We start from the raw sequence: 26214 nt of genomic DNA, 5'->3' as shown, positions 1-26214 counted from the left end.
CAGGACAAGCTGCAGCCCAAATGTTCAGGATCTGAGCACTCCATTCAAGTGAGAAACCTAGTTGAGTCCCTAGGACCTATGGCTGCCTGCACTCTCCCCTTTTTGGGGAACTCTCTAGGAAGATGGCTGGGACAGGTGGCAATGGTCCTTATTCTCTTGGTATCTCTTTGGGGTGAGTTGAGCCTTGTCGTCTCTTTTAAGTTGCATATTAGCAAATGGGTGCCTGCAACTCTTTCTGTCACTGCTGTTGTTCCACCATCAGTGCCTACAAAATCCCACTGCTTGGCTGTTAAAGATCCCACTAGATCAGCAGTGGCTAGAAAATGGTTGCAAGGGGAATGATGACCCACTGGACTAATTCTGGTGGACCATATGGTGCCTGCTGGTTGCTGAAGCTCTTGGAAAGAAAGATGAAGTAGGTAGCTTTTTGTCTGATCCAGAAAACCTGATAGGGTGAGAAATTGGATTGTGGTCTACTTTTGGCTGGTCTGGTGTCTGATAGTTATAGGGGTTCTTGCAAAGAATGCTTGACTTGATGAATGAAACCTTTTTTTTGTACTTAAGCACAAATCAATATTCTGGATTCAGGAGTGCTTAGTTATACCCTACTATGAATAGATCTTGAGTACCATATATAATCTGGCTTTTTGCAATGCATTGGTAGACTGCAAAGGCTCAATCATCACAGTATATAAAAAAACCAACCATGAAAATCTAAAGTCAGCCCTCTCCAGGTTTAGTCTTGATCTTATTTCAGGATAAGTGAAAAACAAACTGATGGGTTTCTGAGCATGTGCAGTGTGTTCTCACCACTAATTAACTTTCTCTCCTGTAGGATTCAGATAGAGCCTTCATTAAGTGCTGCTACTAGAAACTGAAAACTAGGACATGTTCATTTTATCTCCAGTTGTTATAGAAAGGAAGACTGTAGATTAGTATGAGGAAAAGCAACTTGTGTGTTCCTTCTTAACTGGGGGAAGAGGGAGAGGTAGACCAAATACGCTAGCCATGTAAGTCGTTCATAAGGCGGCTACATGTCCTTACATGTCTTTTCCCCAGGCACATTATGAAAGCAGCAAAATAACCAGACTGTACAACGGTGATGGCATAAAATCAGGCCAATTCTTTATTGACAGCAGCAGTCAAGGCAAGGGTTGGCATGGCACTGGGTCCCAGGATCAGTTCATCATTCCACAAGCCCCATGTTGATGGAATGGATCTGCTGGTTTTGGATCGCTCCAAACCTGTACAATGGGAGTTGTCCAGTGTTGAACCTTGCCGTGGTGCAAGTCAAGCAAGCAAATTCTCACTGGAGGACTAGGTTGCAGATTCCAATACCGAACCCATGCTTAGGTTTGCCATGGTCAATTCTCCCCTCAGGCCCCTTATGGGGGTCCCCCATTCAATGTTGATCCTGACCAATGCCATTTCTGCCCTCATACAAACAACGTTCTTCCACCTAACAAAGAAAAACCATAATTTCACTGAGGGAAAAGTGAAAAAAAGCAACCCCAACCAAGTGCTAATGAGTTTGAGAGAGAAAAGTTCCTTTCTGGCCCTGTCAACAAGTGCCTCAGAATTGCTCAGTGAAGGCTCTAACCTGAGGGGTGGCAGATGGGAAGCTCTCAAACTAAATGGCTGTGAGCTCCAGCGGAAGCAGCCTTATACATGCTTTTCCCTCCCCTCTTCAGCAAGGGCTCATGGGACAGCTTTTTCCCATGAGCCCATCACACAGAGAAGATACTGGGCAAAACCTTGCCCAATGGAGTATATAATGGGTGAGATTTTCTACCTCACTTACCCCACAAATGCAAAGTCTTAAATAGATTTAGCCTCTCCTCAGACCAACCATCTGTGTCTGGTCAAGCATTCTGACAAAGCGATGTTCCAGACATTGGCGAACTATGTCTCACATGGTAAAGCATCAGAAGACTTTCAGAGCCAGTGTGGTGTAGTGGTTAAGAGCAGTGGACTCATAATCTGGTGAACCGGGTTCGCTTCCCTGCTCTTCCACATGCAGCTGCTGGGTGACCTTGGGCTAGCCACACTTTTCTGAAGTCTCTCAGCCCCACTCACCTCACAGAGTGTTTGTTATGGGGGAGGAAGGGAAAGGAGATTGTTAGCCGCTTTGAGACTCCTTAGGGTAGTGATAAAGCGGGATATCAAATCCAAACTCTTCTCTTCTCTTCTTCTAATTGGCTATAACAAATCTATTGGCCAGTAGTGACATTTAGACTGGGTTTCTGGGACACTTGCTGGGATAGAAATAAGGAACACCACACAATCAGAATGGAATCAGATCAGGCCAAAACTTTATTGACTACAGATGAAAAAGTTTAGCATAGGCAATGGGTAACCATTTACTTCTGGCCAGCCTGCCGGAAATGACATCAAGGGTCAACTCAGCAGTGGGGATTCCTATGACTTACATCAAATAGTGGGATCCCCACAGGGGAGCACTGTGGCCCAAGCCCCCATCTGGACATATGGACAGAAGCAACTCCTTCCCAGATCCCTTTAACGGGGTAGCCTTGTTCAGGTGGGGGAGGCAGAAGCTACAACCTCCCCTCCATCCAAGACTAAGGTCGCCCAATGCCTAAACCACCAAAGTTGTGATGATTGCTATGAGATAGGCAAAACACTTCAGACCAGTGCAAATTTGTCTGATGGGCGAATTCCTACCAAGCCCTGAATACAGCAACCAGCATTGCCATAGCAAGGCCAAAGCTGTTAGGAAAGTATTGTTGGGTTGGTTGATCCAACGAGGAGAACCAGGTGTCGGGACTGGCACAAGGTGCCTTAAATCTCCAGGGAGCAGACCTGAGGGAAACCTAACTGCTTTGTCAGGACATCCCCCAAGGGCAGTCATATAGGGAGGATCCAGATAAGACTGGGATCATTGCCAGAGGGAGTGTTTTTAAAAAACAATACAATCTGGAGTAGCAGGGCTACCCAGGAACTATGTTGAGAAATCCAAACTTAAAGGTACAAATCCAGATCCTCCAGAGGAAGAGGTTCTCAGGGCCAGAAACAATTGTACACCTGTACCTGCTTTCTAAAAGGGAGTGGAAGGCTCCAGGGAACAGCGTTGGTGTAGAGAAGAGCAATCAACTCTTGTTGGAGCTCACCATTGCACTAAAGCTTTCAGGGTTTGCTACTAGTGTACTAATAATGTTAGCAGGGTTTCAGAGCAAGGTCTCTCATAGATCAAATCAGCCAGTGAGCTATGCTCATCTTTTTCTAGTTTTGCACTGCATGAGAAAGTGTCCTTTGTCCAGAGGTTATGAAATCTGAGGCTTGCTCAATGTTTCAGAGAACCATCTATTTCGTTTGAAAAAGAACAATGCTGATAGTGCAAAGTTTTTTGAGATGTTGCTGGATTTGTCTTTTTTAAAAAAAAATAGTCATAGGAACACAAATGCAAGTTGGTAAGAATTATTTCTACTTTGGGCAGTAACCTTATAAACCAATCTTGCTTACCACAAGGAAATTAGGAAATTCAATGTGCAGAGAGATTCCTAAGGAACTCAGTTTATTTCCAAACCTTTGGAATAATTAATCTGATTGTTCATTATTCTAATTTGATGTCTATCCATATGTTGCTGTCTCATTTAGAGAGCTGTCCTTTGTTCTGTTGAAGGATAACTGAGGGGCCGTAGGACACTGTGGACTTGCCTTGCCACTTGCCTTGACAGAGGCCTTCTCAGGGTGGTGGAGGAAAGCTCTGTTGGTGCTTTTCTATGCATGTAGAACCAGAAATACACTTTTAGAAGTTGAATGTGCCACACGTCTTCCATATTGAGTTTTCCATTAAAAAATGCTTCCGGAAGTAAATGCTTTGGTTTTTGAACGTTTTGGAACTCGAACGGTCTTCTGGAATGGATAACGTTCGAAAACCAAGGTACCACTGCAAGCCAAGGCAGCCTGAGGGAAGCCTACCATAACCACTGCTTGGAAGGCAAGCTGAGGAGAAGACAGAAAAATAAGAGGGAAGGTGGTTCCACCACCACACATGGAAGGGGGCTAGGCAGACAGGAATTCACCTGTGAGGGGTGAGAGCAAGTGAGCAGGTGGGTGAGCTGAGGTGGCCTCTGGGGAACTTGCTGTGGCTGTTGCTGCCTTGGGAGCTAAGATGAAGGTAGGGTCAGAAAGGCTGAAGGGGATGCCTGGTGTCCACAACAGGAAGGGGGCTAGGCAGGCAGCAATTCTCTTGGATAAAAATACCTCTGCTGCACAGAAACTGCTTCCCAAGATGGGCCTCACCTCTTCCCCCCCCCCCCATAACACTTCAATTATATATCATCTTTTATATACACGTGTGTGTGTGTGTGTGTGCAAATTGGACTTCAGAATAGAAGCAAAAGTGTGAGAGAGAGATAAGTGGAGATAAGTTGTCTGTGTGCATGTGTGTGTGTGTGTGTGTGTGTGTGTGAGAGAGAGAGAGAGAGAGAGAGAGAGAGAGAGAGAGAGAGAGAGAGAAATGTGAATGTATGGATGTGTGCCTGAGGTGGGGGAATACACATTCAGTGTGTATTTGTGAAGGAGAGAAAGGAAGGGGGTAAGCATGCATGTTTGTCTGAGAAGGAGGAAGAGATGTGGTGTGTGTGTGTGTGTGTGTGTGTGTGTGTGTGTGTGTGTGTGTGTAAGAGAGCTAGAAAGTTAAGGGGAAGTAGTGTACTAAGAGAGAATTCCTTGAATACAGGAAGGAAAGTGTACCATGTTAGACTGGCACAATGTGGTCAAATGATTCATGATAGCAGGGAGCAGGGGGAAAGTGGGGTGTACCAAGGTTACAAAATCACAGTGGGAAGGGCTAGTGGGTCTGTACCAAATGGTAATTTCGGGGGTGGGGTCCCAAGTAGGGAAATAAGAAGAAGTGGTATACCAATTGTGAATCACCCAGTAAGGGAGGAAGGGAGAGAGAGGGAGAGGGAGGGAGAGAGATGGGGGAGAGGAGGAGGTGGAGGTGGAGGAGGAGGAAATGTAGTGTACAAAGGATATCAGGCATGTAGTAGTGGAAAAAACAGTGGGGCAGGGGAAATCATGCTGCACTTGTTCAGAGGAGCCTCTTAAGCAAAATCACATACAAAATGTGTGTGTATTATGAGAAATTTGCACTGAAATGCTGGTGAAATTACACGACTTTTTGTTTTGTTTTTGTTGTTGTTTTTTAAAAAAATCAGTGTGAGGTGGAAAAGTGGAGGAGTCAATTTAAGATTAGAAAAATGAGAAAGATGGAGTAACTGAAATTGACAATTTGCCTATCCCTACTGGAAAAGTAGATAATGGCATAGTGTGGACAAATGCCAAATGTTTATGTTCTGTGCTCTGGAAACGAATACTTTGACCTCTGCTGATGTCAGAGTGTAACTGTCAAAGTTCGGAGCCTTGTGCTGTTAATATGTTGCAAGCCTCTTTAGCAGCAGCTACTTGTTGACAGTTTATCAACTGGGGTGGGGGCAGAGCGAGAAACACAGGACAGTTAACTGTCAATTGGAAGAAATGATCAGTTGATGAGGGACATGGGAAGTGAAAATAAGAGAAAACTAAGTTGGATATCTGAAGCCTGAGTATTAAGCTATTCCTCCCTGGTGCCAAAACTACTTTAATATACAGATGTGTATGTTCTTATTATCCTAATATACATATAATTATCAACAAATCAGTATATTCTGTGTAAACTCATTCTAAATGTCATTGTATTTATCCAAAGAAAGTCTGCGTGCATAAGCTGTCAATATATGAATTGTGCAAAAACTTCACTTGGTTGGTGAAGGTCAGCTAAAGTCAGCTAAGTTAAGGGGCTGCATTCAGACCATTTCATTTTCCTGATGTTTACTTGCCTAATAATTTTCATGTAATGTGCAGTCTTCCACATGATATAAAAGCTGCTTCTGCAAACCCAGCGGAAGTTCTATGTGTTGGGAAATTTCTATTCCACCTTAAAGAGCGGACATGGAACTGTTACGTGTCATATGTCTGTTTACATTCCAGCACTGTTTTGGTGTCATTAGCGGAACTTCCGCTGTGTTATTGCTTTTGGACTCTCTCGCGAGAAGACAAAGAGAGCGACGACGTGTTTCTTTGTCCTGATTTATGATTAATAAATATGTAGTTGTAGTATGCTTCCACAAGCCTCACGCCTATTCTGTGTGCGCAGTTTGCTCTGCTAATATAGTGTGCCCTGGCTTTGAAGCCTGGGTCACTGATTTACTTCGGAGCAGAGGCTGATGGGACGGCTGGAAGGAGATGACCCAGCTGGGGCTAGCCAGCTGGCCTTGCGACCCTCTGCATGCCGACACTATGTTCATTGCTTCCAGGGAAAAAAATCCATTTGCAAACCTGTTAACCCCAAAAATTCATGGGATGAAAATTGGGGCCATATTCTGAGCACACAGTTCTTTCCCACCGTTTTCAGGGGTGAATTGCAGAGAAACAGAAGCACACATGTGTCACATGCCACCCACTGGTGAGAATGAAATTTAGTGCAACATGGTATAGCGATCAAAAATACATCGTTCCACAATGCAACAGGAAATGCAGTGTAAAAGGAATGTTGTAGAATGGGACAGAAGCACTAGCATTATAACCTCAGGTCTGAATGCTGAGAGACAGACAGACAGAGAAGCTCAGCTGGCTTAAAAGAAAGAGATATAAACAATAAAATAAATAAAATAAAATCATTGCTATTCATCTCATTACGTAGTAACACTCCTCCTGCCAGCCAACTGCTTGCTACTGCTACGACACCTTATTTATTTTGAAGCAGTGGGAAAGGTGTAACTAACAGAAGGAAAATATGTTTTGGAGCACAATCTGGATCATTTGACTGAGAAATTAAAATTAAAGTAAAAGTTAAAATCAATTTAAAATTAATTAAAATGGCTAATCTGTTGGGATACTGCCAGGGAGACGGGGGCATCAGGCAGGCCCCCAGCTGGCTCCAGCCACCGGCCGGCAGCAGGACGGTTCCAGTCTCCCTTGGAAAGCATCAATCAGCGACACGAGCCTCAGATACGTTTAGAGACCCATGCACACTCTGTCAGCAGAGTGTGTAAATCTTCTCACAGCAGAAGAGGCGGACAGAGAAATGTGTAAGCATAATGTACAGCATTTTTATTCAGCATAGTTCAGGAACAGAGGAAAACATGTCTGCTTCCCTTCGTCTCCAGCAAAACAGCAGTAACACAAAAGCTATATACAAATGGAAGTTCCCAGCGAGTGCTGGAAGTAAATAGGCATGTGACACAAACATCATGCCTGTACCCTTTTAAGCAGTGGGAAAGGTGTAACCAACTGAAGGAAAAATATATTTTGGAGCACAATCTGAATCATTTGACTGGGAAATTAAAATTAAAGTAAAAGTTAAAGTCAATTTAAAATTAATGAAAATGGCTAATCCACTTTCTGAAACTTGTGTACCTAGGTGGTGGAGCTTGGAGTTCACCTCCTGAAGAACCAGCCCAAGCTGAGATCAGGTTGGTGAATGGTTCGAGTCGTTGCAGTGGGAGAGTCGAGGTGCTCCATAATGGAGAGTGGGGCACTGTTTGTGATGACAGCTGGGGCATTGAGGAAGCCAGAGTAGTATGTCGGCAACTGGGCTGTGCAGCTGCAATATCAGCCCACCGTGAAGCATATTTTGGAAGAGGAGTTGGTCGCATCTGGCTAGATGAACTCAGATGCACAGGGACAGAATCAGGCCTCAGTCAATGCCCAGCAAGGGCTTGGGGAGACAATGACTGCCATCACGGAGAAGATGCTGGCGTTCTTTGCTCAGGTAGGTTATTCAGCAAGGTAAACACATGTCCTTGATCAGATGTGCATCCCTACATGCCCATGGAGGTGTGAATTTCAAAATTTGTGTTCTAGAGTCACAGCACATCATGGGGATGTTGCAGTGAAATGCAGGGTAGCAATCAAATGCAGAGTCCAATCTGGGTAAAAAAGTAGAATTGCATTTATTGTTACAAAATCAAAATGGGGTTAATGAGTGTGATTAAAATGAAAGCTGCCTGAGACCTTTCTCATCATGCAGCCATAGGGATAGGATGCATGGTCTGTATGCCCCTGAGCATAGGCACCATCTTTGATTTAAACCATGTATTTTGTAATCTAGACGTCTATTTTGCCTTGAATCAAGTCTGCAGCTTTATGTAAGTAAATAATAGTTTTATATTGTTACATTATAGACTTCTGTGTTGCTATTTTATTTATATAGGGATAAATAAAGGGGAAGCTCCAGTCTCCCAAAGGCATCCTGGATAATTTTAGAAAGCTGCACAGCTTTGTCCCAAGTTTCCATGTTAATGCTGCAAAGGGTGGTATATATTTTTTAACTCTGCTAAACCAGATGCTAATCTTACTCAAGTGAGTAAGAGGAAGAATAATAAATAAATCATATATCCTAACCTACCTTCCAAATCCATCCCAACACATGAAGCCATTGACTCCACCCCACCCCCTTAGTCATAAGGTGGTGAGAATGGTTACCTTTTTAGCCTTCAAAATGTAAATAGAGCTGGAGGAGGAAGTCGAAGGTGTGACACACTTTCCCACTTCCTCTTTCAGCTCTATGTGCTTTTCAAAGCTCAGATTAATTCTAACGAGTCTCATTTTTACCCAGACTCCTTGGACAGTGAGGTGTGCATGCATCCTCTCTCTCTCTCTAACTCTTATGGGAGGGCTCTGATCTGGGGAGGGTGGAAAAAAGTGAGGGGGGAGTCGCACCCACAGCATTCATTCAATATAACACATTTGCCATGGACCTAGAAAGGTTGATAACCCTTGAGTTACTTCATGGAGGGGATATGCCAGTCAGGGATTATTAAAAATGGCAGATAGAAACCAAACAACAGTGTCCACTGGTGATGCTATGTCTCTAAAACTCTGGGAACACACCAAAGAAAATGGATTCCATCAACACCCCATGTTCAACATGCACAAGGAATCTGATGGGCTACTGACAAAGGTGAAATACCGGTACTGAAAGGATCATTGGTTTTGCTGAGAAGGTGAATTATTATGTTTTTCCCTTTTCTCTCTAAACAGAGGTGAGACTGGCAGGTGGTTCGTCTCCATGTACTGGCAGGGTCGAGTTGCTTCATAACCAAAGATGGGGAACAGTGTGTGACAATGGATGGGACTTAGCTGATGCCCATGTTGTGTGCCGGGAAGTGGGCTGTGGAGCTGCTCTAAAAGCAACTCTTGCAGCTAAATTTGGACAGGGATCTGGCCCCATCTGGATGGATCAAGTGAATTGCACAGGGGATGAAGACAGTCTAAGGAAATGTCCACCAAAAACATTGACAGAACACAGCTGTGCCCATAGCAAGGATGCTGGTGTGGAGTGTGAAGGTAATAATCTATGGATTTGTACAACTAAGGAATTATGAAAATTTAAAATAATAATCACATACTCTGTCCCCGAGCCTGGAAGAATATATATTTCAGCTACTCGTTTAACCATGGGAAAGTAGTGCCTAGTCTAAAACTAGCTGCCAAATGACATATAACCTTAACAGCATCAAGAACCCAAACTGGAGTGAGACCATAATATGGGTTGTGGTAGGAGAGCTTTAATACTCAGATGTTTGAGGCCTCTGTGCTATGAATTGCTTTGCAAAAAGAAGAAGGGGGGAAAAGAGGGAGAGGAAGTCTCATTTAATGGGGCCTCCATATATATATTCCCGTATGCCATGAAGTTTGGGCCAAGTACTCTTTGGTGAAAGAACCCCAACAGAGATGTAACATGGCAAAACAGGTAGCAAAGTAAAGCATGGAAATATAGGCTGTAAAACCTTTAGAAATGTGCCCCTCCAACTGAGCTCCAAAGATGACCTGCTTGAAAGCTTCTTCCAAAGTTTCCTACTAATCTTATCATAGAAAAAACAAACATGTTTTTAAAGCTATGAATTGGTTTACTTACAAACCTTTCTTAGGTCACACTCATGTGCTTTTCCATACAGCAGTCAGATGGGTTGTACAGGCAGTAAAATGTAGCTTGGTTACAAAATGGTAAAAGCTCCTAAACTATTGGCATAAGGAAATGCTAATTTTGGACTCCATTCTGGTCTGAAACAAAAGAGGCTGGTGAATGCCATGCGGCTAAACTGGAGCAATCAGCTCATATGTCCTCACACACCAAAAAGGTAGACTGAAGGAAACAAAGACTTAATTGTCCATTTTATCCCAAGGTGAGGGGAAGTGACATAGCTAAGTCTGGCTTTAACTTCTTTGTGCATTAATTAGACTTAAGCATTTGGTTAAATGAGGCTAGTTATTCCACACTCATTACAGGCTTGCTCCTCAAATCTAAATGGGTACTAGAATGAAGGGCAAAGGGTGGCTGGCCTGTCTTCATTAGCTTTTTACACTTGCTGATTCCAGGAAATTAGTTTCTAGTACACCACTTAATTCACGCAGTTAATTAACACTCCAAGCATTGATTAAATGCCAACATATACTAGATCCAGGAATTTAGGGAAATACAGCACTTACAAACTCTGGCACCCACATTCTCATGACACTGTGCATATCTGTAGGCATCCCAGAGAATCAAAATAAGATTGTGGTAGTAGCAGAGGACAGGGAATTGGTGGAAACAGTTATGCATGAAACTAACTTAAATAAAAAATTGTCCATTATTTCTCAATGTTTTCTTCATTCTCAGAACCCCCTGAGCTCAGATTAATAAATGGCCCCAATCACTGTTCTGGGAGAGTTGAGATCCTGCACGATAAACTCTGGGGGACCATATGTGATGACGATTGGGACCTTGATGACGCTGCAGTCGTGTGTAGTTATCTTGGCTGTGGAACTCCTATATCAGCCCCACGAGGTTCTCGTTTTGGAGCAGGAACTGGTCCCATTTGGCTGGATGGCGTTAACTGTACAGGGTCAGAGACTGCCATCAGCAAATGCCAAGCAAAAGACTGGGGAGTACATGATTGCACCCATACAGAAGATGCCGGTGTTGTATGCGCAGGTAAGGCACACTTTCCCCCAATCAGAAATGAAGCAAAGAGCATGGGAGGATATTATTGTTCAACTATTTTGTATTAGTGGATAGTCCTCGCCAATAAGAGTCCAACAAGTCTGAACTTCAAAGAATGTAATCATAGAGTGGGGAGGGGTCTCTTGTAAGTCATCTAATCCAAACCTATGCTCACTTCCCCCCGCCCCAAGGTGTTTCAGTGATATTATCCACCTATTCTTGCTCAAGGAATTCTCTGCAGGATTACTTTTTTGGTGTTTAAACTCTTTTTTGTCCCATCAGAGCTTCGCCTAGTGGACGGCACAAGTCGCTGCTCAGGGCGGGTCGAGGTGTATCACAACAAGCAGTGGGGAACAATTTGTGGTTCTGATTGGGATATGAATGATGCCCACGTCGTGTGCAGGGAACTGGACTGTGGACAACCTGTAACAGTGTCGGGCAGCGCACGGTTTGGCCAAGGATCTGGTACTATCTGGCTAGACAGAGTTAACTGCACAGGAAAAGAAGCAGCTCTGAGTGAATGCCAAAAAAGACCCTGGGGAGAGCATACCTGTGACCACAGCAGGGATGCAAGTGTGGAGTGCTCAGGTAATTTTGTACTATGTGATGTAGTTCAAATCCATTCTTCATTACAGTCAGGTACTCTAGCAAGGTAAATTATCTAGATGAAAGCTCTGAAGGAAGTAGGTTGTGGCCTAAAAAAATGGCAGAAGCGTTTGGCAATCACCCTGAAAGACAATGCAAGTATTTAAAATAGTGCCAGTTCCACCAAAAACAACTGCAATCTTCAGCTTCTTTCCTACCAGCCAGTGGCAAGGACTAGCTAGACTGAAACTTCCATAATTGTTTGTTCTAGTCTTTGTCCTAGAAGACGTGTCTGACAGAACAATAGTTCACAGCAGCAAGCCATTAAAAGCCATCTTGCATCTTCTAGTCTTCAGTGTCCACTGCAGAAGTTTCTTTCCAGCTGCTAGCAAAATGAAAGCCTTAAAATGTAGCACTCTTTAAGTCAAGAGTGGGGAACCTTCAGCTCATGGGCTTAATTGGGCCAAATGGTAGGTTGAACCAACCATGCCCACCTGTTCTACACCTGATTTCATATATGACATCAGGTGCCAGGTTGGTTCAGTTCAACCTGATTCAGTTGAAATGGTGTTTTCAGATGGCACCTGCCATCTGAAGAAAGTGCTCTTCATGGGGTGTCACAATTATTATTACCAATTAAATTTGTTGGTCACTTTTTCTTGCCCAAGGCAACTCAAAGCAACTTACAACCAACAACACCGGCCCCACCCCCCATTCATTAAAGCCAAGGTGAGGAATACATTTAAAACATCCCACCCACTTCTAAGTTTGAAGCCAAAGGCCAAGAGATAGAGGAAAGTTTTTGGCCGTGATGATGAGGACAACAACAACAACAATTTTGATTATTTATACACCGCCTATCTGGCTGGGTTACTCATTCACTCTGGGTAGCTTCCAACACCTATAAAAACATAATAAAATATCAAACATTAAAAGCTTCCTGATGCAGGAGTGCCTTCAGATGTCTTCTATATGTTGTGTAGTTCTTTATCTCCTTAACATCTGATGGAAGGTGTTACACATGGTGGGTGCCACTACCAAGAAGGCCCTCTGCCTGATTCCCTGTAACTTCACTTATCGCAGTGAGGGAACTACCAGAAAGCCCTCGGAGCTGAATATCAGTGTCCAGGCTGAACGATGTGGGTGGAGATGCTCCTTCGGGTATACAAGGCCAAAACCGCTTAGGGCTTTAAAGGTCAGCACCAACACTTTGAATTGTGCTCAGAAACGTACTGGGAGCCAGCATAGCTATATAATGATGGTGCTAGGAAAGCCTTCCACAAGACTTTCAGGTCTTGTGGAGCATGTTGCAAACAGCTTTGCCAAGGTCTTCACAAGTCCAACAATCAGCTGATTGTCAGGTCTTGCAAAGGAAAGACCCTTGCAAAGCCCTCTGCAAGTCCCGGCGATTAGCTGATAGTTGGTGATTTTCCCATCTGTCAAACTTAGACTGCAGTGGATGGGGTAGATAATGAGCTGGGCAACCAACCAGATACTAGTCCTTTTTGCTAACAGCTGATAAAGCATCTGCAGTGAACAGAATGTTCCATATATTCACAACCCTTTAAGAAGTCACATGGAGAGGGGTCACGATGATGATATAACAGCTTGCCTAAGGCTACCACTTAGCTACTACACATAAGTCTGAGGAAAATCAGCCAATCTTTTCCAGTTGAGCCTAGACACCAGCTGTTTGAACCACTATTTGTCCTTTTGGAGACAATAGGGTATCAGATTTCCAGAAGCCAACCTGCCAGGCCAAAGACACAGTTGTAAAGGAGAGAGCCTCTTGTTCACAGTCACCAAGATGACCAGACCCATGTACTGCACCTGCATTGCTTTCACAATGATCAGTTACACACTTGAGTAACCTCAGTATTACTGAATGCATTGCCACAAATGGGAACAAAGGCAAGGGACGCTGGAGAACTGGAAAGTGGAAAAAATAACCATTCCTTTGATTGTTTCAGACCCCCATGAGATCAGACTGGTGAATGGTACAAGTCGCTGTGTTGGGAGAGTTGAGGTGCTCCACAACCAGCAGTGGGGGACAGTGTGCGATGATGGCTGGGATCTGAACAGTGCCCAAGTCGTGTGCAAGGAACTTGACTGCGGAGTAGCCTTGGGGGCTCCCCGAGGAGCTCAGTTTGGAAGAGGTGAAGGCAACATCTGGCTGGATGATGTCAAATGTAAAGGGACAGAAGCTGCCCTCAGAGACTGCCGCCTCAAAGCCTGGGGAGAACATAATTGCAATCATGGAGAAGATGCTGGTGCTGTGTGCTCAGGTAATGGGAGACCACTAGGGAGTGCCATACTATGGCCTTAGAAAGTGGCTAAAAGTTGAACGAGCTGTTTTGTCAACAGTGGGTTTCTCCAGAGCTCTACTACTGATAATACTTATAGAAGAAGAACAATCTTCAATGGATCTTTCTCCCTTTCTTCTTTCTTCTTTCCTTCCTTCCTTTCCACATCCCTCATTAGATAGGCTCAACAGGACACCTTGCTAATTTCATCCACCCCTTTAAACTTCATCTGTTTGTTTTTATTTTTATGGATACATACACAATTTGTTTTCTGAGCACATGTTCCACAGAAGAAGTTCACAACATAAGTAAACAAGCTTGCTATTTCATCACTCCAGAAACCAGCTAACTTTTTCTTCATGCTTCTTTGTTCCCTGTTTTATATTCAACAACTACACAGGAAGTTGTCCAGTTTCCAAACAAGGAAGAGGAGCACTCTGTCTGAGACATAACCAAGTGATACATTAATATTAGGGATGGATAATCCTTTTTCTCTCAGGGCCATATTCCCATGGGAGTAACTTGCCAGGGTGTGCATGCAGCAGTGGGTAGAACCAAAATGGGCCGGGTTTCACAACATTGTAGGGCTGCATAACTGTCCTTCTCTCCCTCCCCTCTCTCCCCTCTTCTCTCTCTCTCCCTCTGTGCCACCCCATATCTATGGGCTGAGTTAAATTAGGCCAAGAACCACAAGTTCCCCACCCCTGCAATAAATGCACAGTCATATTTCTTTAAAAGAGAGGAGTAATAGAACCAGCTGTGGAAGGCAGGTCCAGATTAGGGCTGTCTGAGGGGGTTTCAATTCTTTCCTCCATTGTGTTTTCCTTACGAAAATTCCCTCCCCATAGATGGTACTTAACCCCTGTAAAACTCGCAAAGATTTATCATAAGAGTGAAAATCTATGTTGGAAATGTAAAGAAAAAGAAGGTACTTTTTATCATATGTGGTGGACTTGTCCCAAGGTGAAAGACTTCTGGAAAAAGATTTATAATGAATTGGAAAAAATGTTGAAATATACATTTATTAAGAAACCAGAGGCCTTTCTTCTTGGAATAATAGGTTTGGAATTGCCCCCAAAAGATGTTAGATTGTTTTTGTATGCCACAACTGCTGCTAAAATTTTGTTGGCCAAAAATTGGAAATTACAAGAAGTACCAACAGCGGATGAATGGCAGATGAAGATGATGGACTTTTCGGAGCTAACCAACCTGACCGGAAGAGTCCGCGACCAGAAGGAGGAGGAGTATCAAGAGGAATGGAAGAAATTTAAACTATTTAGTTAAATATGTTAAGATAACTTAAATAGAATTGCTTATGAGTATCAAATCGGCCTAGGATTTAAATATGTGATGTTGTAGAATATTATGGATAAAAGTTAAAATGAAAAGAAAGAAAGATGTTAATTGGACCAAGTAAATTTTATGTAAAATTAGTTTTGGAAAACTGCTACAATGATTTATATGGAAACTCAGTCAGGGGGAGTCGAGGAAGTCATCTAACAATGTTAACAAAAGTGGCATTTCTACAGTTAGGATATATGTTTGTTTGTTTGTTTGTTTGTTTATGTTTTCTTTTTATGTTTGATGATATGTTTGTTTTAAATCTGGAAAATTAATTTAAAAAAATTGGGGGGGGGAGAAAATTCCCTCCCCACTCTCAATTTGATATTCACCTTGGGAGGGTGTAAATGGCCATTTCTGAGGCAAACATCAGCATTCGTTGAGGGAAATGGCATGGGGAACAGCTTCTCCTCATGGGAAGAAAAATGACTTGATGTATTCATGCCCTTTGTGAGATGAGGCGCAGCCTCCTTAGCTATTAGACATAAGATGTTCAAGAACCTTGCCAATAATGTCTTGGCTTAATGAGTGGCGTCCTTCAATGTTTTATTTCCCATCAGAACTCAGGCTGGTGAATGGCTCAAGTCGTTGCTCAGGAAGAGTGGAGATCTTCCACAATCATCAGTGGGGCACTGTGTGTGATGATCGCTGGGGCCTTAAGCAGGCTGAGGTCATCTGCAAAGAGTTGGGCTGTGGCGTTGCTTTGAAAGCTCGTACAAAAGCTGCATTTGGACGAGGAACAGGGCCCATCTGGTTGGATGATGTGAACTGTCAAGGAACAGAAACAGCCCTCAGTCAGTGCCCAGCAAGCGCTTGGGGGATCAATAACTGCAATCATGGAGAAGATGCTGGTGTTGAGTGTGCAGGTAAATTATATTCCATGCTTAATGGTTTGGAACATACAAGTTCCTATTACATAAACCTGCGTCCCTCTTGCATGAAACTTTGGAGACCTTGCACTGCAGGCCATTGTCTTCCAATCTCGGGTTGGCTGGGATGCAGGACCAAGTCTTCTTCTTTGCCTAGACTATGTATAGTGGAGAAGGAATAGCAGGGGAACATGGCTCTAGCACTTTAGAGCAGGAGCAATGAGCACCAGGGAAACTGAAATACTTTCTTTGATGTGGCAACTGAATGATAACTAAGCTTTCAAGTTTTACAATGGTTTGTACTGTATTTGCATAGAGGAAGACTGAAAATGAGGTAAATAAGCAAAGGGTACTTTTTTCGCTTTGAAGGAATTTGTCCTTCATGCTGCCTGTTTAAATGGTAATCCTTCTTTGCAAGATTTTTTGCATTTCTAATTTAAAGCTAAAAGTTGTTAAAACTGAACTCATTTTACAAGTTGAACCTATGTAATTAGAAGTGAGCATTACTGAGTTCAAGGGAGCCTATTTGTAGGTAACTATACATAGGAGTGACATCATGTCATATGGGAAATCAGGGATGTGATTCCAAATTTCCCCAGCCGAATTCCAGCTCAACTGCTACACCATCCACTGCCAGCTTCCTATTTTATTACCGTCTGCTGACTCTCATAAGCTGGGTATTGTGCTATGTACTGCTGATCTATCTCCCTCTTAAGTTTGAGAAATTCCCCGAAAGGCTTTTGCAGGAGATAATCAGCAGGGACAGGAAAGGAGAATACTGTGAACAACATCTGTGCTTAAATAACTCCACTGGTCACCAATATGTCACCAGGCCACATTTAAGGTCTTGTTGTTAGTATAGAAAGCCCAGAACCAACTGGGATCAGCTTACCTCTGGGAGCATCTTGCCTTGTATATCCCAGATACTTCAATCCTTAGAAGAGGTACTCATAGTAGTGTCTTAAGTTCTCAAGGTTCATCTTATGTCTACTAAGAGCAGGGTCTTTAGTGTGAAGGCACCAGTCCTTTGAAATGTGCTTCCAGTGAACATCAGGTAAGCTCCTATAGTTTTGGCATTTAGGAATCTGCTTAAAACCCATCTGTTCACCCAAGCTCTCCTTGAGGTGTGATCAGCCATGTTGATGCATCAGTTCTGATCTACTGATGGGTAATGTGTTTTGTACTTATCTAAAATGTACTTTTATATTACTTTCATTAATGCTGTTTACCACCTTGATGGTTTCCCTTCCCCCTAATGTGGGCAGCATAGAAATTTTGCAAATAAATAAAAAGAATTAAATGTATTTATTGGCAAACACAGTTTTGGCGAAACCTTAATTTGTCAGAGTAATGGATAGCACTGGCCTCAGTCCAGATGAGATTAGGTATAACCCATACTAGCATGAGTAAAAATGAAACATGATCTTTCTTGGGAGTCTTCTTGAAATATCTGTGGCTTTGTGTTTCCATGTTATAACTTTTACCATTCCAGATCCGGTGGAGCTAAGGCTGGTCAATGGCAGTCATCGGTGTTCTGGTAGGGTGGAAGTGTTTCATCTCAACCAATATGGAACTGTGTGCGATGACAGCTGGGACCTAAACGAAGCCGTCGTTGTATGTAGGTACCTTGATTGTGGATCAGCCATAGCTGCACCCCGTGGAGCTCAATTTGGGCGAGGAGTCGATCCCATCTGGTTGGATGATGTTGAATGTACAGGAACAGAAGCTTCTCTCACTGCTTGCAAGGCCAAGCCTTTGGGGACCAATGACTGTAACCACGGAGAAGATGCTGGTGTTGTATGTTCAGGTAATCTGCTCTGGTGCAATAAAGGTAAAGGGACCCCTGACCATTAGGTCCAGTCGTGACCGACTCTGGGGTTCCGGTGCTCATCTCGCTTTATTGGCCGAGGGAGCCAGCGTACAGCTTCCGGGTCATGTGGCCAGCATGACTAAGCCGCTTCTGGCGAACCAGAGCAGTGCACGGAAACGCCATTTACCTTCCTGCCAGAGCGGTTCCTATTTATCTACTTGCACTTTTGACGTGCTTTCGAACTGCTAGGTTGGCAGGAGCAGGGACCGAGCAATGGAAGCTCACCCCATTGCGGGGATTCAAACCGCCAACCTTCTGATCGGCAAGTCCTAGGCCGTGTCCCTATGCTCTGGTGCAATATTCTACACAAAAAGGAGGCAGTAACAAGGCAAGCGGGTCATTCCTAGCCCCATAAATCCTCTCAAGGATTCCTGATCTTCACAGCAATCCCTGATTTGAGCCATTCCTTTAAAACACCAAACCGCTGTCCTACATCTTCCTTACAAAGTCTCCTCCTGGTGATGGTGGCTCCTTGCTTGAGACAGGGAGATTATATGACTCATCTACCATGAGCAGGACTTAATTTTTGCATGCCACCTTTTGTTTCACAAACAAGAGGTATTTGATTGCATGTTTTAATTACACATACCAGCAGCAAAGTATTAAAACAGATCTGAGCTCATAGTGGCAGCAGAGTAATGCAGTTTGTCATCTACAAAGTGAAACAGGATCAACTGACAAGTCTGTTATTTGTTACCCCTACAATCTGAAGCTGACTGCATGTTCATGATGGGGAACCATCATCAGATCCTGCTGATTTCTGCCAGCTGTTTAGGACAGCCAGGATGAAAAGGGAAAGAATTCATCCAAGTCCTGACATTGGTTTTTTTAAGAGCTACTTGGAGTTGTTCTCTGTGGAGTTAATCATTTGACCCTCCCGTTTTATTCTTAGATGATCTCAGACTAGTAAATGGCACAAATCGCTGCAGTGGGAGAATCGAGTTCCGGCCGCCCCACAGTGAACAGTGGGGAACTGTTTGTGACCGTACGTGGGATTTGCAAGATGCTGAAGTCATCTGCAGGCAACTGGGCTGTGGAAAGGCTTCAGCAGCCCCAGGCGGAGCTCATTTCGGACGTGGATCAGGATCCATCTGGTTGGATAATGTGAACTGTAAAGGCACAGAAGATGCCATCCAAGAGTGCAGCGCAAATACCCAGGGGAACAATAACTGTAATCATGACCAAGATGCGGGAGTTGTTTGTTCAGGTAACCTGCTATGGCCACCTTGTTGTTTCCAGAATGGGAGTTGGGAATGACATGTCCAGGGATGGGGTGAAGTGATGGGGGGAAATTCTCTGTTGGATGTGATGGAGGAGCAGAGGGACTATTTGCACAAGGCACTTTGACTTCCCCACCCCCATTTATGTTGTATTGAGGTTCTTAAAATTCTTGTCAGTGTCTCTCAAGGACACCAGCTCCTGGGGGCTGAGGTACTTTGCCCTTCCCCATCTTTTTTTTAGGGGGTGCCCCCCCTCAATATTCAGAGGACCCCACATGCAATGCCAGGACACACAACATTAGGACGCAACATTACTTGGGAACATTTTTCAGCCTGAGAGGCACAATCCCTTCTGCATAGATTAGTTTCTACACACACCTCACTATTCTTCCTCTATCTAGGCAAGCAAGAACTCAAAGACATGCTGCAGTCAGGCAAAAACAGTGAGGGGTGTGGCCTGGTAGGGCTGTATTAAGACATCCTGAGGCCCTCCTATAGTTTAAGAGACTGCATAGCATTATCAAAAATGTGTGTTAGTCTAACAGAAGGGACAACGGATATTTGCATATACTGGTACATAGATGAGGATGCAAGTAAAAACTAGCAATCAAACTAAAACATAGAACTTGCAGTAAGCCTGATGTAGTCTGCATTTGACCTGAACCAGAGATCACCTGCCACTGGTGCTGTTTGACAACTTATGGACAGATGGCCTAACAAAATTTCCATATAAATTAATAGTTGCTGCAACTGCTTTGCAGCACCTAAACCTGTGAACAGCATGGATTTATAAACACAATATAGAAAATGACAAATAACTGAGTAGCCATTAAGTATATTTTTCTTATGTCAGTATAATGTCTGTTTCAGAGCCTGTTTTATTTTTTAACCAATTGTGTAAAAAGTGAAATTCAACACAGACACCCCTTCATGTTTGGAGGGATGAGCAGAGGCCCAAAATAATAACTTACTTAGTTTGTGCATAAATCTGACACTGTGGCCTGGGGATAATTCTGAGGCCCAGATAGATTTGGAGACTTCTGGTCTTGCAGGGAGAATGTCACAAAGAGACATGTGCTAAGATGTGGAGTGAAAGGTGCACAATTTCAGCTTGCATAAGGTCAGACAGCAGACTTGGGACAGCAGCCATGTTTTTCCACCTCCTGCTTTGAAATTGCTTTCATTGAGCTTCTTGCTTTCCTTGTTTTTTCCTTGGTCATGAGGTTCTTTGTGTTCCCAGTTGAAGTGATGGGCCTGCATTTCCTGTGTTTTAATTTTCAGAGCTTGGCAGTTGCTGCAGATAAACTCTTATGCTCACAGTCCCCCATCCCTTATGTGGATGGGGAATCTTCCAGTCACATCCTTACACCTGCACTGATTTTTGTTCATATTGGGTTCTCTATAGAGTCATCCACCATCAATGTGATTAACATCAGGCTAGAAGATGGCCCAAACTCCTGTTCTGGGAGAGTTGAAGTCATGCACCAGCAGCAGTGGGGAACTGTATGTGATGATGGATGGGGCCTTCCGGATGCTAGCGTTGTGTGTAAGCAGCTGGGATGCGGCATTGCTTTGGAAGCCCTACACGGGGCACACTTTGGACGAGGCCCTGGCCCCGTCTGGCTGGATGATGTGAACTGTACAGGCACGGAAACATCCCTGAGAGACTGCCGGGGACGTTCCGTAGGAGAACATGACTGTGATCACTCGGAGGATGCTAGCGTGGTGTGCTCAGGTAACTCTTTCGGGGCATATAGCACATGTATAAATCCTTAACTTGGAATGAATCTCCAACTTTTAAAAAACAAAATTAAAACAGCTTCAGAAAGCTGCGATTGTGAGAAAAATATTATCATTTCGTTTGTTGCACTATTTATAAAAGTATCTCCATACTGCCATATCACGAAATATCAGGGTGGTGTGCAAACGATTAAATATAAAACAGGAGGAGGAAATTCTGTAGTGACCAATGCAACATTTGTAAGCTTCTTTACATAATATCTCATATTTTGGCTAATATTATTCAAACTCCAATTAACATTCAACTTTTTCTGTTAACTGGACTGATCTTCCCTAAAGCATAATAAGTTTAAATGTTTTTTTTCTAAAATTGTGTTTAAAAGAAGATATGACCAACATAAGAGTTTCGCAAACTCAAAAATTTATCTGTAACTTAGACAAATTTTCAAAGTGCTGAAATGGCACTGAAGTGGGTACCAGGGAAGCCTTTCTGGGCAGACTGTTGCACAAAGTGCATCACCTCAGTAGGGAACAACCTGTGGCTTCTTCCTCTTTCTTCCTGCAGGTCCTATGCAAGTGCGATTGGCTAATGGCCCCCATTCCTGTGAAGGGCGAGTGGAACTGAATCAAAATGGCACTTGGGTCTCTGTTGGTGACTCTGGATGGGGTCTTAAAGAAGCCAAGGTGATATGCCGGCAACTGGGTTGTGGTGAAGCATTGTCAGCACCGACGGGAAACCAATACGGCAACAGTGTTGGCCCAGCCTTTCTGAATGAAGTGCAATGTACTGGAGAAGAAGCATCAGTCACCGAATGCTATGCCGCTCCCACAGGCCCCCATAAGTGCATCTGCAACTCCTACGCTGGAGCAGTGTGCAAGGGACATGCAGGTACTTCTGTGATCCAGCCTATTCTTAAGGAACACTTTAAGGGGTTTAGGGGAGCAAATCTGACAATTTTTACTCTCTGCTTCTTTCACAGCCTCTTCTACAGCCGCTGCAGTGATCCTGAGTCTCTTGGCTGCTGCTGTGGTCATAGGTGCTGCTGCTGTGCTCTACCTGAGGAAAAGGAGAGGAAAATCAATTTGGGTTAACCCTTTAGCAGGAAGAGGAGGTAAGAATGTGCCAACCAATTTTCCAGTCTAGCTCACCTGATTTCCAATCCCAGGGCTAGTCTGCACTGATGTTTTTGCAGAAAGTAACCTGTGCAGTTCCCACCTGATAACCATCTCCTGCCCTGAATAACTCACCTCTTCCAGGTTTCATTTCACTTTCAGTGTACAAGTTATAAAATAGTGTTCCTGGAGTGTATCCCAAATGCTACACACAAGAACAAGAATTCCACATTATATACATATATTTAAATTCAGTACAGTTGTACCTTGGAAGCCAACTGCCTTGGCTCCCAAACAAACTGACTCCTGAATGATCAAAACCTGGAAGTGAGTGTTCTGGTTTTCAAATGATTTTCAGAAGCCAAATGTCTGGCTGTAGTTCCTGTGGTTCCAAAAAGAAGAGAAGCAAGGATCTGTTGCTGGAATATAATGGGATTTTGGAGTCTTGAGATCACTAGTCTGGGAGCTCAATCAATTCAGTTTTTTGTTTTGTTGCAGAAGCATTTATGGAAAACATCACTGTTGGATCGGATATGGTCAATGGCATTCGAGAGATGTATACCAGGGGAAGAGAGCAAATTGCATCTGAAGGTGACTCTGATGGTGATACCATCCACCTGGTGAAAAATACTTCTGACTCAGCCACAGACGACGCCAACTGAGAGACAAAGAGCAGGCAATGGTTCAGACGCTTGTGAGAGATAAGTTTCATTCTGGAAGATTGGTTCTTCCTTCTGCCATCCCCTTGCAGAAGGACATATCCTTCCCACCAGCTCTTGTGCCATCACCACAAATGTTCAGAGACTTGCTGGGATCCCAAGGAATATTCAGATATCCCAATTTCTGGGAGTAAGGGACATTAGGAAGGGATAGAAGACAACAAACTAGAAGACCTTAGAAATATCAGTGGTGCCAAAGCTTGGGGGGGTGGGGAGGTTGCAGAAAGTTTGTTTCAAAACTTTGCCTTTCTTGTCATTAACCTTGCTGTAACCATTATAGCACATACTGATCACATAGTAAATAGTAAGACCCAGGAACTGTGCCTCCTGATGCTATTCTAACGCATTTGCAGGAATTGTTTCAGTACAATTTTCCTATTGGGAAAGGGGTCAGAGTCTGACAAGTGTCTCTACAACATGAAAGTGAGGTGATACGGTCCTTGCATGAGGACTGTACCACTTTGTTGATCATACGCCTTAATTGCCATTTCCTCCCACCATCCAAGTGCTAACCGGAACCAACCCTGCTTAGCTTCTGTGTTTTTATGGGGCAGCACAGCCTCAATTTCCTTGCTTTAAAATCTAACCCATAGTAAATTGGCCAGTTGTTCAATGAGGGAAATTGCTCAATTGCATGTGCTGTTCCAGATGAGTTGAATTTTGGATTTGCCTGTTTATTAAACATTGATACTAGACTTAAAAGTTTGTCTTGTAGCATGACCCTAAGCACACCTACTCACAGGTAAACTGCAATCAACACACAAGTAGGATTGCAGCCTTAACAGGGAAAAGCAAAAATGGGACAATCCCAATTCCCAAGAACCCAGGATTGTTTTGAACATAATCATTCTTCCAGCTATACCAAGAAGAGGAGCAACAATATTGTGCTCCTATATTGCAGTTAAGGTTGACCACTGTAGACTGTGTTCAGACACTGTTTCAGCAGTGATCATCTAACCAGGAACCCAATTTAGCAGGATGTGGACATGATGCAATAAGGTTGCCAAGCTGACACCAAACCCCAGTGGAACCCATTACTAGAAATAGCCCAGTCATAGAAGTTTGTCCGATACCTTTCTTTAAAAACATGATGCACATATTTTTATTTCAGAACCTGCAAACGCTATAGGACACACTTATTCATTCATAATCAGTTTGCATAATCCGTTTACATAGTCATCCCCACTCCTGGTTTAATATACCTTGTCATAAACCAGAGGGGTGCTTGTGTGTTTCTTGTTTTCTCTCCTGCTGAACTTGCTGTCTCTCCCCATTGCAGATGCCACCACACAGAATCCTCAGCCTTCTTACTGGAATTCAGATTGCCTCCATATATGTATTTATATTTCAATCCAAGAAAGTAGATTAGAGGAGAAGCAGCAGAAGCAGGAAAGTGCCTGGGTAAACAGCAATTCCCCCTTTCCCCAATTTACTGTGCCTCTCTAGGGGTCACCTTTACTTCTCCCCCTTTTTTTTAACCCTTGGAGTTGCTCAGGGTGGGGCAGGGTCACCAAGAGCTGCTTGACCTAGCCAACTTTTTTTGACAGAGGCATGAAGCGGCAACAAGAGGCAGAAATGCAACTGGTGCAGTGCAACAAATGTAGGGTTGTGCAAAGGAGGCTGAGTGCGGCTACTTTCCCCATACTTCCTAGGAATATTTATGAATCAAGTGAGTTCAAATCCACGTTGGTGAATATTAGCACAGAACAGGGAGTGATTCTGGATTAGCTGATGCACAGCTTGCATATATAATGTAGCACGCGGGTGAGGCTAATACATAATCAGAGACTTCTTTTTGCTAACTACATAGAATTCTCTCTGGAATCATTGGTGCCAAGGGTAGTTCATTCTGTATTCATAAAACCAGTGCTTTTTTTCCTTAAAAAATGTTTAGGGGTACTCTCACTTTGACTCAAGAAAATCACCATTTTATACTTCAAATCGGGAAAAATAAATACAGTAAATGGACAAAAGTAGAAAGATTCATAAATTGTTTAGGGGTAGTGTACTCCTGCGTACCCCCAGAAAAAGCACTTCGTAATACAGTAATTAAACAGACCAAATCACTGTTTCACACATAAACATTATTAGACGAGAATGGGTGGTTGGGAGGGCAGGAGAATTTTTTCTACCTATTCTCAGATGATCAAGATTACATTTTTTAAAAACTTTAAAAAGCTATTGAAATGCTAGAGCAGTAATAGCATACAGCAACCAGCAGGTGGCAGCCGTAATTTTCAGTGCTAGATTCTCCTTAAATAAAATGGGTGCTGGGGTGAAATGCTATTTTAAGCAACCACATCTCCTTTCTATCTGTCCCAAGGCACAGCATCCTGCACAGGAAGTATTGACACCTCCCAGTATCCCAGTGATTCAGTATTCTCTCAGTGCCTGCAAGGAAGGATCATAAAGAAAGGGAGGAGCAGAGGGAGCCTTACTTTGGGGGTGGCTACTGGCTGCTCTGGGTCCATCAAGACCAACTCACCCTGCCTTCAAATTATTTACCTGACTAGCACAAAGGGCTACAGTGGCGGGTATTCAGTAGCGACAAGGTGCTGAGGACATTTCACATCTTCCTTCTATGAAATATACGGACAATTAACCTTGCCAGTACAGTGGTACCTCTGGTTACGAACGAACTTAATTCCTTCGGGAGGTCCGTTCTTAACCTGAAACCGTTCTTTACCTGAGGTACCACTTTAGCTAATGGGGCCTCCCGCTGCCGCCACGCAATTTCTGTTCTCATCCTGAGGTAAAGTTCTTAACCCGAGGTACTACTTCCGGGTTAGCGGAGTCTGTAACCTGAAGTGTTTGTAACCCGAGGTACCACTGTATGTCTTTTTAAGTTAATTTACTAACTCAGGCTGGTTCTCTGCAACAGTGCCAGGTGGAAAAAGACAGCAGGGAACTTCACTTTTACACACACACACACACACACACACGGTGAGAGTGTTATAGACTACATTGCGTGCAACCATGAGTAAAGAACTTTACAATGGGAGAGCAATTGGAAAGTGACCTTCAGCCTCTCTGCTTGGAGCTAGTGTGCTTTCAGGGTATCACGTAGGACATGCTGCATGAGATCTCCAATGTACAACAGGGGAAATGCAGGCCGAGGTAAAAGTAGAGCAATGTTGAATCTTAAAATAAAGCGAGACACAATCTTTGTATGTTAAGTAGGCTCACTTATGCAAGCACGGACAATCTGAAGGTGAGGGAATGGACTGAGAAGCATCACTTTTTTAGGAGACTGCTAAAATATAAACAAGCCGTGTTTTATATTGAAATGCAGTCAGCTATTGAACAGGCCACAATCTGTAGGGATTTCACAAAATTTTGAAACTCGGTGACCTGTTAGCTTAATGAAACAAAATATGGGATTGGTGCTTACTTTATGCCCAAATTGTGCGGCACTCATTTGAAGCAAGTGTTGTATTTTAATTCTGAGCCAAGCCAGGAGA

General features: G+C 43.5%; 1 protein-coding gene across 1 annotated transcript; it reads left to right on the top strand.

Moving 5' to 3' along the window:
• LOC128401035 (deleted in malignant brain tumors 1 protein-like) lies at positions 1-23825 on the top strand. Its single transcript, XM_053363884.1, has 13 exons — positions 1-172; positions 7427-7777; positions 9049-9354; positions 10670-10984; positions 11276-11581; positions 13549-13863; positions 15783-16088; positions 17584-17898; positions 18854-19168; positions 20587-20916; positions 21487-21810; positions 21902-22033; positions 22533-23825. The coding sequence occupies exons 1-13, from the start codon at positions 79-81 to the stop codon at positions 22694-22696; spliced, it is 3573 nt and encodes a 1190-aa protein (XP_053219859.1). The 5' UTR covers positions 1-78; the 3' UTR covers positions 22697-23825.
• Positions 23826-26214: the final 2389 nt, after the last annotated feature.

Source organism: Podarcis raffonei, chromosome 13 (assembly GCF_027172205.1).
Source record: "Podarcis raffonei isolate rPodRaf1 chromosome 13, rPodRaf1.pri, whole genome shotgun sequence".
Classification (NCBI taxonomy): domain Eukaryota; kingdom Metazoa; phylum Chordata; class Lepidosauria; order Squamata; family Lacertidae; genus Podarcis; species Podarcis raffonei.
Note: the sequence above shows the minus strand (reverse complement) of the source record. Positions and strands in the feature narration are given on the sequence as shown.

Excerpts from the sequence above, each read along its gene's own strand:
- LOC128401035 (XM_053363884.1), top strand. The coding sequence starts at position 79 with ATGGCTGCCTGCACTCTCCCCTTTTTGGGGAACTCTCTAGGAAGATGG. Across the intron at positions 7,778-9,048 it reads TGCTGGCGTTCTTTGCTCAG|AGGTGAGACTGGCAGGTGGT; the intron begins GTAGGTTATTCA and ends CTCTCTAAACAG. Across the intron at positions 19,169-20,586 it reads TGCGGGAGTTGTTTGTTCAG|AGTCATCCACCATCAATGTG; the intron begins GTAACCTGCTAT and ends GGTTCTCTATAG.